General features: G+C 41.4%; 1 protein-coding gene across 1 annotated transcript in view; it reads left to right on the forward strand.

Moving 5' to 3' along the window:
* Thsd7b (thrombospondin type 1 domain containing 7B) overlaps positions 1–16,989 on the forward strand; it is an 857,540-nt gene extending 840,551 nt beyond the window's left edge. Inside the window, exons 25-28 of the mRNA XM_075987816.1 lie at positions 1,347–1,429; positions 3,588–3,780; positions 8,726–8,813; positions 15,804–16,989. Of these exons, the coding sequence (XP_075843931.1) occupies positions 1,347–1,429; positions 3,588–3,780; positions 8,726–8,813; positions 15,804–15,885 (446 nt within the window). The 3' untranslated portion in view covers positions 15,886–16,989. The remainder of the gene's footprint in view (positions 1–1,346; positions 1,430–3,587; positions 3,781–8,725; positions 8,814–15,803) is intronic.
* The last annotated feature ends 315 nt before the right edge of the window (positions 16,990–17,304 follow it).

Raw genomic sequence — 17,304 nt, forward strand, 5'->3', positions numbered from 1 at the left:
AGCTGATAAAACTAAGTACTCTATAAGCATGCCTAGCCAGGAGCCAAAAGAAAGCCCCCTACTCCACAGGCACAGGCACTTGCTGGCACAGTGAACCTTCTCAGTGCATGGCATGAGGCCATCAGACAAGAGGGCTGGGGCCGTTGGCATCAGCTGATAAATACGTCTAGAGCCTAACTTCCTACTTAAAGCTTAAAAATCATGCGCTGTCATGGGTATGACTTGTAGTAATCCATCCCCGAGGCCATCAGTTTGAAGACTGGATGCCCTGTCCCCAGACATAATGAAGAAATAGAGAGGTGCTGTGTGGCCATCACCACAGACATCCACATGACCAGTTTCAACTCCCCGTGCTACCTGTGGATTCCAGTAGGTTTTGCTTTGTTTCGTTTTTAACTTTGGTGTGTTTTTTTTATGAACAATAGTGGTAATTTGGATGCTTCATGCCCAGAAAATGTCTAAGCCTGACTTTTCCTCCATAGCCTTGAGCCTGAAACCCTTTTGCTGGCTGCCACCCCATATCGTGTAACTGCAGAGACTAAAGCCTGTAAATTCAGCTGATGTCATAAGAAGAGTTTAAACACCGCCCTTAAGTGCATCAACTTCTCAATCTAGTTATCTCCAAACTATTTCATGTCTATTAACACTTTGACTCAAGGAAGGCTAAACCAGTATGGCACCTGGTTGTAGCCACACCCCACACCCTCCTTTAACCCCAGTACTTAGATAACCCTGCATAAGTGATCGCATAACTGCAGGTACTGAGTTGAGCATCAGACAGTCCATCCTAGACTTCATGCCTTTGCTTCTACACACCAGTTGACGGGGAGGTCCCAGGTGACTGTATGTACGTTAGGCCTGGTCCATATAGAAATCCTTGCCACAGTGCTTAGCAATGTGACCCATGGGGCAACAATGGCATTCTTTTGCATGGCTTTTTGAATCAGCCTAGTTAGTGCCTAGCTGCCTCACCCAGAAACTAGAGAAATATCTACACGGAATAAGTCTCTAAGCAGCTGTGTCTGCTGCTCTTGAACCTAAATAGAGATTTCATCGATTCTTGTACGGATCCGGGTGCACAGGCTTTGCCCTCAATTATAGACACACGATGGACTCTTGATACCAATGAACATGGAAAAATTCTAAAACGTCTCATCTTAGACACATCTTAAAAGTGATTAATAAGCTAGTTGTAGCATATGGTTGACATATACATTTAACCCATGATAAAATAATAATGATGCTAACAATAATAACTATGCCCTCAGTAGAAAAGGGAAATAGCAAACTTTTAAATATGGTTATCACAGATAAATCTGCAAATAACAGTGATCTTTCCTTTGCAGGCGGCTGCTCCCCTCAGGCACGCCCTGCTGCTGTTCGGCAATGCACGCCAGCTTGCAGAAAACCTTTCTCATACTGCACACAGGTGAGTCACATGCTCGGTTCTCCTACAGGCATTATAATTTCAGTGTTATTTCTATGTAGTGTGGTGTGCGCCTCTTGCTTTAGTGAGGCAGTCATTTTACATGCTTATACCGCCATCTAGAGGTGTTTGGAGGGATAACAACTATAGCCAAGATTGCAGTTTAAGAAATCTGCCCTTAAACTGTCTAATTTATGCTCCATCTACAATAGCTATTTTAGTTAATGGATGCATTCTATTTCTAGCCTTTCATGCAACTGAGCTGATTTGAAATTTGTGCAGGCTGTTCATGTTTAATAGAAAGTATTTTGTAAAATTTGTTACATTTCAATGTTTACCGGCTGAGTAAAGGTTTAGTTTGCTGAAAATAGGTTAAATATACATATGACCACAGCTGAAAAAGTGTGTGGTGTGTGTATGTGTGTGTGTGTGTGTGTGTGTGTGTGTGTGTGGTGAGCATGTATGTGCAATTTGCCTTTCTTTCATGCAGGGTTTTTGTTTTCTCCCCCAGCCCTTCCACATACTTCTGCTTGCGAACTGATGTCAAATGTTCACTATACTGTAATTAGTGGCTCTAACTAGTTGCAATGCATACATAGTATTTTAAAGCCTTGTTACCTATCTTAAAGAGACAGGTTTCTTCTTGCAGTGTGTGTATACTGAAAAGTAATTCAATGAAAGTAATTTAGGCACTCAGTCATATTTTATGACTCTCCTACTTCAAGGTGGGTTAATTCTTTACCACAGTATAGACATGGGTAGGATTGCAGAAAATAGAACCAAAAAGGGGAAGAAATAAATTCATTTGAGCTGACAATGTTTGGAAAGTATAAGTTGTCTTTACCCAACCTTATGAATATTCATGTTAATAAAACATAAATAACTCTTCCTTAAACCCTTGTCACATACAACTAACTGGATACAGCTCTTCTCTCAGACTAACAATAGAGATTCATCTTGTAAATATGTCTCAATAATACCGCCATGTGATAATGTCCATCATTGAAAGGACGTGGCGTTATTATAGCTTTGTTGTGCACCGAACTGTGGGCAGTTGGTTCCCGCGCTTGCTCCTCTGGCTGCCATCTGTCCTTCCGTAGGGCATCAAGGTGATTTATTCAGCTTCGGTGGCTATTGCTCCTTAAAATCAAATTTAGTCAACAAGTGATGATGCCAGCAAGACTAGCTGCTGGATGAGGATTGTCCTAAATGGCCAGAAGAGGCGGAGATCGGTTCAGAAAACACCAGGAGGTGAATTGTACATAAGGAGCCATAATGGCAGAGTCATAGAGACTGACAACCACACCCTTTTCCTTCTCTCTGATTTTCTGGTGTCTGTTGGACTATGAGAAATTATTTTCCGAGTCACTTCCCGAGACAGCTAGGAACCTTGCCTATCATTGCTCATCACAGTCGGCCTGTCAGAGACCCTCATTACACACGAAAGCGACCAGGAACTGCAAAAGCGAATATAAAGGATGCACCATCATAATGTCAAGCAGGGATGTGCTATCGTGTGGCACTGTAGTTACTACACTGAAGAGTAATTGGGGGAATCTTGTCTTTAAGCGTGATTTCAGTGGAGTGTCCTTCCTCCACCTGGACCTCCCTCCTAGGAGCAGACAGGCAGTCACGACCAGTTAAGCACCAACGGTTCAAGGCGATAAAGACATCTAGCATCTGGGATAATGACAGCTGACAGCACTCAGCATCACCTAATTCAAATAAAACACATGCACACACATGTGGCTTTCCTTTGCAGTAAGAGAGGAAAACAGGAACTTGTGGGCAGGCATCTGAAACCGGTGGGGGTAGCTGAAGATGAAGATGTGATGAAATGCCATAAACATTCTGAGAAGAAACAGCATATCAATACACCTTATTCTCAAAGCACTGTGATAACTATGACGTCCTGTTTGGAAAGTGTCCAAATTATAAGCACATTAGAAAAGCCTCACAAGTGATTTACTGCTGATATTGGGATCCAGGAAAGTTGAATTACACATTTGATTTCTATCCCATTGGTCAATCAATTGCTGAAACCTCCACCTTTCCAGGACATATCAAAGGCAGAGATTAGGGGATTTCACTGGTGTTTGAATTCTTCTTGATTCACTTGCACAACTCCTGTGTAACCACAAATGTATTTTCTGTGCTGTAGGGTGGAGTCTGCGGCTGTGAAAAGGGATACACAGAGATAATGAGATCGAGTGGTTTCCTGGATTACTGCATGAAGGTCCCTGGCTCCGAGGACAAAAAAGCTGATGTGAAAAACCTTCCTGGAAAAAACAGACCTGTGAACTCCAAAATACATGACATTTTTAAAGGATGGTCTCTTCAACCCCTTGACCCAGGTGTGTGTCCACTGTGAATAAGGGATGCACATTTTCCCAGTGAACTCAGTGTGGCCATCTCTCACTACGGAGAGCATGGAGGGAGGGAAAGAAGGACAAAGCAGTGGTGTAGCTCAAGGTTTCTCAGATTCGAGTGTTTTGCAGTGCACACGCCCATGAAAGCATAAAGTGCTCTCATGGATGCTGATTAGCCTGCCAATCACAGTCTAAGAGGTAGTGAGAGTGAAGACACGAAGTAGTATCTTGGGAAAATGTCTTCTAATTGTAAATTGTTTCTGCTTCTATAACTGGATTTGCGCATTTAAATGAAATTAAAGGGGAAATTGGAATCGAAGCACAGAAACTCACAGGAAATACCCACAGACCTACTGTGGGTTAGAGACACTGGGGAAATGATAAGGAGACCCAGTTTCTAAGATAAGCAAACTTTTCAGATTCGATGGCTTAAGCCACCTGTTTTCAACAAGTATGACCCGTAACTCCTCTGCCTCAGTTCCTTTACCTATAGAATCAGGATAGAGGAGAGTTTTATATGGTATTGCTGTGGGTCGGGGCATTTTGTTTTTTTTTCTTTTTCTTTTTTTTTATTCTTTTTATTTATTTTTTTGTTGAAAAAAATTCTGCCTCCTCCCCGCCTCCCATTTCCCTTCCCCTCGTCCCACTCCTCCCCCCCCCACTCTGTTCCCCCTCCCTTTCCAGTTTGAAGAGCAGTCCAGATTCCCTGCCCTGCGGGAAGTCCAAGGTCCTCCCCCCTCCTTCCAGGTCCAGGAAGGTGAGCATCCAAACAGGCTAGGCTCCCACAAAGCCAGTTCATGCAGTAGGATCGAAACCTAGTACCATTGTCCTTGGCTTCTCATCAGCCTTCATTGTCCGCCATGTTCAGAGAGTCCGTTTTTATCCCATGCTTTTTCAGTCACAGTCCAGCTGGCCTTGGTGAGCTCCCAATAGATCAGCCCCACTGTCACAGTGGGTGGGTGTACCCCTCATGTTCCTGACTTCCTTGCTCATGTTCTCTTTCCTTCTGCTCTCATTTGGACCTTGGGAGCTCAGTCTGGTGCTCCAATGTGAGTCTCTGTCTCTATCTCCACCCATCGCCAGATGAAGGTTCTAAGGTGATATGCAAGATATTCATCAGTATGGCTATAGGATAGGGTCATTTCAGGTTCCCTCTCCTCCGTTGCCCAAGGTACTAGCTGGGGACATCTCCCTGGACACCTGCGAGCCCCTCTAGAGTCAAGTCTCTTGCCAACCCTAAGATGGCTCCCTTAATTAGGATATATACTTCCCTGCTCCCATATCTACCCTTCCTTTATCCCAACCATCCCATTCCCCCAAGCTCCCCCCATCCTCCCCTTCTCACTTTTATCACCCCATTTCCCCTTACCCCCATCCCACCCCACCGCCAAGTTCCCAGTTTTTGCCTGGCAATCTTGTCTACTTCCCATATCCAGGCGGATGACTATATGTTTTTCTTTGGGTTCACCTTGTTATTTGGCTTCTCTAGGTTTGCAAACTGTAGGCTCAATGTCCTTTATGGCTAGAAACCAATTATGAGTGAGTACATCCCATGTTCTTCTTTTTGGGTCTGGGTTACCTCACTCAGGATAGTGTTTTCTATTTCCATCCATTTGCTTGCAAAATTCAAGATGTCATTGTTTTTTACCGCTAAGTAGCACTCTAATATGTATATATTCCACACTTTCTTGTTTCCAGGTTCTGGCTATTACAAATAATGCTGCTATGAACATAGTTGAAGAGATGCTTTTGTAGTATGATGGGGCATCTCTTGGATATATTCCCAAGAGTGGTATTACTGGGTCTTGGGGTAGGTTGATCCCGAATTTCCTGAGAAATCACCACACTGATTTCCAAAATGGTTGCACAAGTTTGCACCCACCAGCAATGGATGAGTGTACCCCTTACTCCACAACCTCTCCAGCAAAGGCTATCATTGGTGTTTTTTATTTTAGCCATTCTGACAGGTGTAAGATAGTCTCTCAAAGTTGTTTTAATTTGCATTTCCCTGATTGCTAAGGAGGTTGAGCATGACCTTAAGTGTCTCAGAGGTGACCTGAAAAGAGCTAAACCTGCTTCTGTGACCTAGGACTATCACCAACCTATAGAGACTAATGAGAAACAGAGTCAGCAAGTAAACCATTACACACTTTTTAATGTTTGTGCGTGTGCATGTGTACATCAAAACTGAAAAGATTCACAGATGCTGGGATCTGGAATAGCTCCCACGAGAAAAAGTGAAGGACATTTTCACCCCCACATCCTTTTAAATAGTTTGAACTTTAAGTCTATTCATTATACTGTTATGTTTGTTGGGGGTGGCAGCTTGTTCATTCCCAGATGCCCAGACCATGAAATAATCACACAGAAACTATACTACTTACAACATTGTTTGGTCAATAGCTTAAGCGTATTTCTGGCTTACTCTTATATCTTAAATTAACCCATTTCTATGATTTTATATTTGACCATGAGTCTTGTGGCCTACCATCCAGGTTCCAGATGGAAGCTCATATCTTTTTCCTCTGGCTCCATGGCTTTTCTCTGATTCTACCCACTCCCCTCCTCTATCTGCTCAGAACTCCCACCTTGCCCTATTCTGCTAAGCCACTGGCCAAAACAGATTTATTCATTGGCCAATAAAAGCAACACATAGACAGAAGGACCTCCCATACCACTGTTACAAATGTGCATTTATTTATTAAGTTACTTCTTAAATTCACCACAAATAGCATTCCGGCTCACTGCATTCATCTACAATGAGGATAAAAGTGTTGGGCCACATCGAGGTCTGAGCTCTGAGCTTCTATGGTTGTCTTCGATCATAGAGTATGTCAGGAATATTCTTGTTCAGACTGTCATTGTAAAAACTCAGAAAGGAGAATTTCATCATCAGTGTTTCAGGACAACCATTCTCAACGTTTTAAAAGATTTTTGTGACCACAAAAAGAAATACAATTTCACTAAACCTCATTTCTCAAATGAGTCTCTGTTTGAGATATGAAAAAATGGGAAATTGCAACATAATTTGGCATAATTGTGATATTGCTCTTAACAAAAACTTTTTACAATAAATTGGGTGGTTGACCATCCCCCACACACTAGCATGAGATGGTGCTGGGTGCACTGTGGACTCAGTGTGGTGAATGAGTCCCTGAGTATGTCTTTCACTGAGAAATGCCGTCTATTTGGGGTGCTACCCTCTGCCTTTGTCAACCCACTCACAAATCTAATTAGCCACACACATATTAAATAAATAAAAAAATGAATACCCCAGTTCATCTATAAAAAAGGGCACAAGTAGACCATGATAGTTACTGACTAATAAGTTTCATTTAACTGTGATAGGTATGAAATCTAAAATGATGTCATAAATTTGCACTATTATATATACATATAATCTCTATATTATTTATATTTGTATATGTATACACATGCACACACACACACACACACACACACACACACACACATATATATATATATATATATATATATATATATATATATATATATATATATATATATATACACACACACACATATATAAAATATTCCACAGATTCCAGCTAGGATTGCCCATATACACATAGTTGTGGGTCCGTCCATTGTACTGTGGTCAATCTACCAGGATCTATATCCCTAAAAAAAAACCCTGATTCTCCCTTCCCCAGCAGCCCTTGCCTGTTAATAGCCCCTCAGTTGAGATGGGGCTCTGTGCCCCTCCCGTCCTCACTGAAATGCTGGTTGGCTTGCTCTTGTCAGCTTTGTGCAGGCAGCCACAGCTGCTGTTTCTCTATAGAGTTAATAATAAAAGGTCCCCTCCTATCCAAATGACAGTGTTTCTCCAAAGTCCGTTCTGACTTTTAGCTTCTGGTCTTTCTGTCTCCTCTTGCATGATGTGCCCTGGACTTGGGGAGACAGTGTGTGATACAGGAAGCCCATTTGCTTATTTTCCTTCACCTAGTTCAGAAGAGAGAGCTACTGAAATGTGTTCCCTAGTCCTCTTTGCATGTGCGTTAGAAAAAACGGTCTGAGAGTGTTGCTTATCTTTTCGATTGTTGTAGTAGAAGTTGTTGTTGTTGTTTATGTTGTGAGAATGGTGGTGTTTTTATGTGTCATGTGTATACATATGAACATCTTCAAACAAGTTCATTAAAGCCCCAGTGGAGTTGATGAATCAAGGATTGTTAGCGCTTCATGTCGGGGGTGGAAACTTGGGTTTATATTTTAGTTTCTGATCAATTGTTACCTTATTTCCTTCTTTGTTGTCATTACTTTTTTATATTTAACAGTAGGCACCAATGTGTAGCTGACACCTATGGATATTTGTGAATTTAGATGAAAAAAAAATGATTTTGTCAAAAATACTTTTTACTGAAATGTAGTTACACCCTTACAGGTTTTGTTTGTTCATTGTTTGAGACCAAGGTGGCCTCAGATTTGTGGTAATCCTCCAGTCCTGGGCTCGCAGGCCTGACCCACCACACTTGGCTAACAACCTAATGTTTGTAAGGGTGAATTTTCTAAAGATTAGAGTGATATAAACTGCTCATACCTAGAAAGTCACAGCAGCTGGTATAATGTATAATTTATATGTTGATTTTAAATTTACGAGTTTAATTATATGACATCTTGCTCTCTTTCAAATTTGTGGTCTATATTTTCTATTGATTGCTGTTACAGTTTTCTCTAGGAGGTAATCCATATTCTTGGGATGCTCAGGAGAGAAACCTCTCGGCACCTGATTTCATGGAGCAGATTATGCTTCTCCCATCGAGTAATCGGCTAGTTTAGGCAACCCTTTCAGATCTAGAATGAATCACCAGCTCTGGGTTGTCAAGCATCATGTTACTCTTTGTGTGCTTTCTCTCCTAAATGTTGTAGACTTCTGTGTGCTAAGGTTGTGTGCTATTTCTGTCTTAAACAGATGGCCGAGTAAAAATTTGGGTTTATGGCGTTTCCGGTGGCAGTTTCCTTATCATGATTTTCCTAGTATTTACTTCCTATCTTGTTTGGTAAGTATCAAGGAATGAAAATTATATAAACCCTGTTTTTGCATGTGGCATGCTCAAAGGAAACCATATTTTTAAAGCATTGGTAAAAGTGACAGGAATCTCAGGACCATAAGAAAGTGATTGACAGTTGAACTATGGGACCTTTAATAGTTACCACTTGATACCATGTTCTTATTTGGTTTTCAATTAAGACTGGAAGATACAAAAGACAAACCATGTCTTGGCATTTTTGCACTTAGCATTTGATTTGGACTGTGGGTTTATCACCATGCATGTGAGACCTCTCCTAGACAATGATGCTGAGTTCCACACCCAAGGATCTGAAGTTAGTTATTTTTGGGTGTGGCCAGGACTTCTGTACATAAATAAATTCCCTAAGTAATTCTGATTTGTTGTTAATCTAAGAACACTACTTTAGATGACTCTAATTATTACATTATTTGTAATTTATTATTAGTTCTTAATCTGGCTTGCTTTTGAAAAGGTGGGGTAAATTAACCAGTTAGTTTGGCTTGTTAATGCATTTTGAATAACAAAGATAATATTAACTATCCACATTTAATTAACTGTCAATTCCAGGGACCCTGCTTTGTAAGTGACTAGTCTTACTGCCTACTCTCTGGAAATTCTAATTAGTTTACTGTACAGAATATATTTTAGTTGATGAGCAGTTCTTGAGACTATATATACATAAATAAATTTAAATATTTTAAAGTATGTGAAGAATATTATATTAGCTTCCAAAGCAACATTTTTCAAGGATTCTTCATGAGATCAAAGTACTATTTGGCTTTTTTTCTTACAACTGAGATATTTATATTCTTCATGTGTCTCACAGACTATTTCTTGAGAATTTTTACTCAAGTCTTAATCCTGACTCAAATCTGTGTATTTATCTTCAAATTGTGTTTCCAAGGCTATGTAGACTTTTAAATTTTTGCTTTTGGTCAGTTAAAAATTGGTGAAGAAAATCGGATGTCTTTTATCCCTCTTGCCACCTGTAGTGATCAAAATTGAATTCCTAAAAATGAGATTTCCACCCAGCTGGTATTTCCCGAGTGTTGTGGTAAAAAGCGCTGTCCCCAGCATCCACCCTGTCCTCCACCCTGCAGTCCAAGGACTGGACCAGCTTCAGTGTTTCAACTGATACACTGGGCAAGTAGTGTGGGCATCTTGTCGTAGTGAACCCATGTGAGCTTGAGCGCTTCCTAGGAGTGTCAGAGACCTCTGAGGTACCCGACAACAGAAACAGTTAGAAAAAGGGTGTTTTAAAAGTCACAGTAGAGGACATAAAGGTTAGTAGGGCAATACTGTTCAAGTTTCCCACGGTAGGGTTCCAAATCACCAGTCTGCCTGATGGCAACATAAAAACAAGTGACTTCCTTGGGACAAACAATGTCATCCCCAGCCAAGATTCTGTTGTTCCCTCTGCACTCTTATACCCAAAAAATTAAAAATGAGCATGTGATTTTTGATATTTCTACTAGTGGAAATATTCATATAGGTCCATGAATAGTCCCTTCATTATTTTTCTCCCTTCCCTATGATTCTCACATTTTTTAATTATTAGTCCACTCCTCCAGCAGCACATATTTAATAAGACTCTGAGATCCTGGATTCCAGCAGTAAAATTGTGTTTACCAATACCCCTTCCCTCTTGTCGCTCCCTCCCTCTGTCATTTCTACGCTGATCTAAAGTCAGCTTGATCTTTGGACTCAGTCTTCCAAACACTGGGACAAGGGGTGCAGAACCATGCAAGTTGAGAAGATCTGATTACAAAATACCAGAAGAATTTCTTCCTTATATTTACAGTGACCAACATACATTGCATCAAAGACCCACATTTAAATATACACACCATTTCTCCTTCATTCTGGTGCTATACTAGTCTTCCTAAAATATATCTCCACTGATCACACCTCTCTTCCATACACTATTAGTAATGTCTCATTTTACTGATGATGTCAGGGTCATGTTTCACCATCCAACTGAATGCCCAAAGTCTTTCGTGACCAAACCCAAACAACTCTCATTTCATCTTCTGCTGTTCCCTGACCCTGGACAGGCTAATTTGTGCTGCACAGATTCAAATCATTTACCTTTATTGTTTCACAAAAAAAAAAAGTTTTTTTAAAATGGTCAACTTAGGTGTTTTTCTATTTAAATAAAAAAAATGAACAAGTATATAATTAATATGCTTAATCATATATCCATTCCCAAAGCCTGTGCCATATATTAATATTTACCTTAAAGGTAGATGAATGAATATTTCCTTTTTTATTTTCCCCCCTTCCCTACAACTTAGTTTCATTCACGGCAGTCACGGTTTATGCAGCGGTCATATGCAGTTTCACGTCTGCTGCTTAGCGATCCCGTCAGCCCCTCCATTAGCAATCAGATGTCCTCTCGTCTCTTCACCATGTCCATTCCCATACACAAGGTTGACACGGCATGTCTGAATCTGTGTTGCCTTTTCAGATGCTTTATCCCAAAGGCCCATTCCATCTGTTCACCTTTCTCAGGCCATTGTGTTTGCCCTCTGTGTTTGCTCACCATCCCCGCTGAATCAAACCTTTGCCTCCAACAAAGGCAATTCTCACGGCTTAATCCTCATGACCCCTTCAACAAAAAGGAAGCTTTCACAACCAGTTCTTGGCACTCCACCCAGGCTACCAGTCAGACTCCAATTTCAACCTACAGCCTTCTCAAAGCCGGAAATAGTTTGTCTGGGTCTCCTCCCCTGGGGCATTTACTTCATGCTGACAGCGTGGGTATTTGTGTAGATAGCGTTCAACTTTCTGCCGAACCCCAAAGACTTGAGAGGGGCAACTATGTTGAATATGCTTTTACACCAAACGTTGGATCATTATTTATTGAACACAGGGATAAATAAATGAATAAATAATTTGATTAATGAAAAAGGTGGGGTTTTTTTAAGATCTTTAGGTTTGTGGATAAATAAGTCAGATGTTTGCAAAGTTAGGCACAGGAATACTGCATGGGAGCTGCTTTCTTTAATCCCCATGACCGTCTCCTGGCATGACTGTTCCCACTCCACTTTTAAAGAGCCCTCACTGTTTCTGTGCTCGCGTGACTTGTAGAATCAGCTCTGCATTTGGCTAACCCCAAAGCGCAGGCCTCTTCTACACGCTCTCTCCCTTGAGCAACCCTGCAGGGTTTTCACCTGCAATGTGAAGCCTTGGTTTCCACCTTAGAGCTCTCACATTTTTCTACAGGTAAAGGAACCCACTACCCGGGAGAGACAGGTCCTTCATTGCCTCAGAGCAGCTGCCTGCAGGTAGCCAGATACATCTTTTCCCAGCCACTCATTCTATTAGGAGGCTTGTAGGAGCGCTAAAGAATGACAATTTGGAGATGTTCTATTTTCCACACAAAGAAGAGGTTTATGGTAGGAGAATTACTACAGTATGTCAGGGTTTAGACATATATTTTAAATGAACGCAATTTATAATAAAATGTGGAAAGGTTTTCGAGAAAAGCAGAAAAAAACTCTTCCCTAAGCATTTCTTTTCTGTGATGACCTTCTGAGCACAGGTTTCCCTGGGAATAAACATCAGATAATGATTTATGGAAGCTTCCCACTAGGTGAGCTTGTGGTTAACCTGAATATTATGGCTGGAAGACACTCTAGATAACCATGTCCGTTCTGGAAACACATTTGGTAACAGGCTCACCATCCATGGTTGATAGTGCTGTCCTGACTTCCAGAGGCTTGTCTCTCACAGATAGCTGTTCAAACAAAAAATGTTGCCTGCTTCTATGAAACTATGTAACCTCAGTTGGTGTAAGGGTGTTTGTTGGGGGTCGCGTTCCAAGGCACCTGGAAGTGTCTGCAGCCTGCTTGTCTCTCTGCTTTCAGGGCTGAATGCGCTCTTCCCCTTTGCTAAGATGCAGATGTAATTGAACGAAGTCCCTTTAAAATGTGTCTTCAATGATCTGGCACAGCCAGGACAGCGACATCATCTTATGCTTTGTGTGACTCTGCCAGTAGCCGTGGCTGTCCAGAGCACTCTGTCAGGCTCAACAGAGAGATGACATGCCAGAGGGAGATGCTGGCTGAGAAGTGCAGTGGTGGTCGTGGCCCATGTGCAGGCCTTTGCGGTCCCTGATTTTGCTTGAGGGAGAAAAGATGATGGTTTTTCTAACACCAGAATCTAGGGAGAACAAAAATAAGAAACATTTATCTTAAAGAAGACATGTTCCAATAAAGCAGAAGAAAAGAGGAACCTAGAGCTCCAAAGACAGGCCTCTTAGTTGATGGCTTTTCACAGGGTGGCCATGCACACTCTCCCTTTCAGGGGGCTCATTAACTGGCCTAGAAGTTTTGTTGGCCACAGCTGTACAGGGACCTGCATTCTAGAGTTCCCACATTAACGTTAGGGAGGGATTTCATTTGGTTTAAGTACTCTAAAAACTCTCAGAACTTACACATTCACCGTTGAGACCCTTGGGCTCGTGGTGTTCACAGATTGCACACTGTGAGATGAGTCACAGTGAATGAAGCCCTAATCTCAGTGACTCCAGGCCACACATGGGCCACCAAGGTCTCCAGTCCTCCATTGTCTCAGAGGTGAAAGATGTGCTCATAAATCCACATATAGAAGCAGACATAAAAACATCTGTGCACATTTTGAGTAGAATTTCCCAGGCCCGGCTTGCAGAGCCTCGCCAAGTTTACATGTCTCCCAGGCAATACTTTTATCTCCTCATACAAATCTAGCCATTGCTGTTCCTGGTTGTTACTCCCCAAGTCCCCAGTTTTCATTTCTCTTCACCTAGGAACATATAGCACACGCAAAATAAGGGCAGACTGCCCAAAACTGTAGGATCTACAATTCTCAACCTTCTATTTGTTCCCTGTTCTTTCCCACACAGCAGGGACATGGGGACATCTTTACCATTACTTCAGAAGACATTCTTGATACTCATCAAGGTAGATATACAAGGTGTCACTTCCAGGAGGTCCTAACCTCTCCTCTGATTTTTTTCCACCACCTTTAAATGTATTAGGTCAGCATGCCAAGGAACCTGTTTCGAGCCAGGTTTATTATCCATGCTAGACGCTCCACTCAGCTACAAATAAAGCCTCCGGAATATACTTATGATTCAAATGGATAAAGTTAAATTGGATGCTAGTCAAGTAATTATGCAATACCCCTCTGAGAACCGGAGAGAGCCTGGAAGGCAGGATCTCAAAGCTTGGGCTCTCTCAGCAGAGGACTCTAAAGCAAGCTACTGCTTCCCAATCAGCTTCTCTGCCTGGAAGCTGTTGGCCTGCAGCCTCTACCCAGGACTCAGTAAATGCTCACTGGGAGCCTACTGCCTGCCAGGTGTGAGGCAGAAGCCCTGAGAGGATGCATGGTTCCATTCAGGAAAGTTTTAGAAATCATTTTTATCTCTTTGGCTTGTATGGCTTGCTTCAGACATCAATCAGAAAAATTAATTTTGCTCCTTGAATTAGAACTTGGGCATTTTAAGTTATGAAATCCTTCCTACAATTGGTTCTGTCAAAATTTTTATATTCGAATAAATTCAATTAACGGGGAATTCACCACTCTAACTCCTGGGTAAAAGAAGTTAGACACAAAAGGTCACAGCTGGTAAGATCCATTTGTGTGAGATATCCAGGTCGGAGAGATGGGTGGAGGCAGAAGGTTGGTTAGCAGCGGTCAGGGGACACAGGAGAGTAACAGGAGACACGGATCAGTGATAAAGATGCTTCCACGGCAGGTGGCGGTGACAGCGGATGACACGGTAGTAAATGCTACCACTGCAATTTATAAACGAAAATGTTTCGTTTTCATTAAATTTGGTCTGGATATAAAATTCAGTGCATTTTTCCAGGCAGAAGAGAATGTCACTTCTAACAAGCCCCTCCCTCTCAGGTCCTGGGACTTACTGAAGGAATAAATATAACATGCTTAGCACAGACTTGGCACTCAGTCTGCATTGAATAAAAATAAATAATAGATGCTACTATGTACTACATGCCATAACAGTCTGAAAGCAGGAGAGAAAGAGAGAGAGAGAGAGAGAGAGAGAGAGAGAGAGAGAGAGAGAGAGAGCCCTGATGATGACAGAGCAGAAGAGAGCTAGCCTCTGGAAACATGTCAGAGCCATGCTCTGGGGAGACGGCGGTCTGTGTGGAGAGGAGACCACATGACAAAAATCAGCTATAAATAAGAATCAGGAATGGAAGTACACAGTGGATAGCCACATGGATTTGGCACGCCAGGATCTTTATAAGTAAGAAAAGCGGTCTCCCTCTATATGAAAAAAGTTGTCCTTCACAGGCAAAGCGAGGCCCAGGTGAAGACAGCTTTGTAGAGAACTGTTGAACTTCTTCTGCTTGATTGCAGTGGGTTGGTAGCCAAATAAATACCAGTTAGTCAGGCCAGAGCAGAAATAGATCTGCTTAAAAACAAGGCCAGAGCAAGACACAGGGGTCTGGCTGCTCCAGCTGCTTGAAATGTTAAACATCTGGGATGTGGAGGTCATGGCAGCTTAGGAATTAGTGAGCAGCAGATGTCTACCTTCCTGTGTGTGAACAACAACAACTCCAGAAAATGACTCTTCTCCAAAACCGCTCACTCCACTAAACCATGTGTAAGATTTTGAAAAGATGGTGGCTTATATTTTTAAGAAGTTAAATTGAGGAATACAGGCATAAACCAAAAACTGCAGTTTCTAATCATGCTGACTACATATACTTCTATCCTATGGGCTGGAGTACAGCTGGAGTCAGGCTGGGAAAGGATTAGCTATGATGTTCACACAATGACAAAACTTCCCACGGTGCATTTTACCCACTAACTCTCACAAGACGTATTCAAAAGAGAAAACCCATACTTACTGATAAATGAGTCATTTGTAATTTTCCCACTTGAATTTCCAGCCTTCAAGATTGTCTTTGGCAGCCAAAGAATAGCTCTATAACGTTTATCTGAAGAACTCTTTTCCCTTTGCAGCAAGAAGCCAAAACCACATCAAAGCACACCTCGCCATCAGAAGCCACTGACCTTGGCCTACGATGGAGACTTGGACATGTAACTTGAAAAAGGAATCCAAATGTAGACATCAACTGCTGCCTTAACTGCTTTCTCTTTTGTAGCTCTCAGACTTCTCAGTTCTTTGAGGAATCTCATGATGTGATACCTTGGGCAGAATACAAATACTGCAAAAGTAATAGCGCCCCAACTTCATCTGGACATGGAGTCAAGGATTACTGGGTCTGCTATATTGTTTTCAAGTTGTTTGTGGGTGTGAGTGTTTTACTTTTTTGGTTTTTCCCAAGAGGCCTGAAAACCCTTCTCTTCCTGTTTGAAAATGAGAGGAAGAAACCATGAAGGATTTCCCACAGACTTGAGTAAACTTGACCTTCAGCCGCATACTGACAATCCACGGGAAAGTCCAATCAAGGCATTTACTGTAAATGGCGAGTCTGACACTGTATTGTTATGCACTATATTAGTGCAGAGTCCTTATTCCCATACTTCCACATGAGTTTTCTAGAGTTTACATTGGTTCAAAAACTTTCCAATTGGATTGCCTATTTTCATGAACACAGAGAGAATGGGTTGCCATTTCCGAAGTTCTCTGAGTTTTTACCTTTAAATATTTTATTTTATTTTGTAGCCAGGGGAGGATGGCACTTTGTGGGCTGCATCTGTTGAGACAGAAGAGTGTGCGGTACAGCTGGACTAGAATAAAATGGGTGGCTTCTGGGTGAAATGTGTACTGAATGTTACCAATGAAGTAGGTGATTGTACAGGAGAATGAGGTAGACTATTTGATAACTAAAACTGTATTTTAACAAAAATTTAGCTGTGTAGCTATAGCATTAACCACACACAGTTGTAATTCAGTTTAATGTTGACCAAAATATGCTTTTGTAATTTCAATTTTCTTATCTGAATATTTATAAATTATTTTGAATTTAATTATCTGACCTCATTTAATATACATTGAACACCGACCCTGTTTGTAGCGAGTCTTGTTTTTATAAGGTTTCAATAATATCTAAAGCAACACATTAAAAAGCTGAGACCATTTTATGAGCTAATCGTTTGTAGTCCCGGATGTTGGAAGTAAGAAGGTGCCATTGTGTGCTATGGATTTGTCTTTCTAACAAATAAAGTGCTCAAGAGACCGTAATGCTGGCTGGCTTATATTTATTCACTTCCAAAGCTGTGCTTTGAAGAAAACAATTTAACTCACATCTCCCTGTTTCATCATTTTAAGAACTGGCAGATAAAATTACTGATAGAGAAAAAGAAACCCCAGTTTCTCAATATTATCAACTGTGTCAAAATATAGGCATCCATCACAGAGACAGAGCAGCACGGAAGGGAGATTTATACTCCAGATGATGTCAGATCTACTACCATAACCCTGGAAACATTGATATGTAAATGACCCAAGAGAACTAAGCAAATGCTAAAGACAGAATGGTGCCAAAGAGCAAAACAG

This window comes from Microtus pennsylvanicus, chromosome 10 (assembly GCF_037038515.1).
Source record: "Microtus pennsylvanicus isolate mMicPen1 chromosome 10, mMicPen1.hap1, whole genome shotgun sequence".
Lineage (NCBI taxonomy): Eukaryota > Metazoa > Chordata > Mammalia > Rodentia > Cricetidae > Microtus > Microtus pennsylvanicus.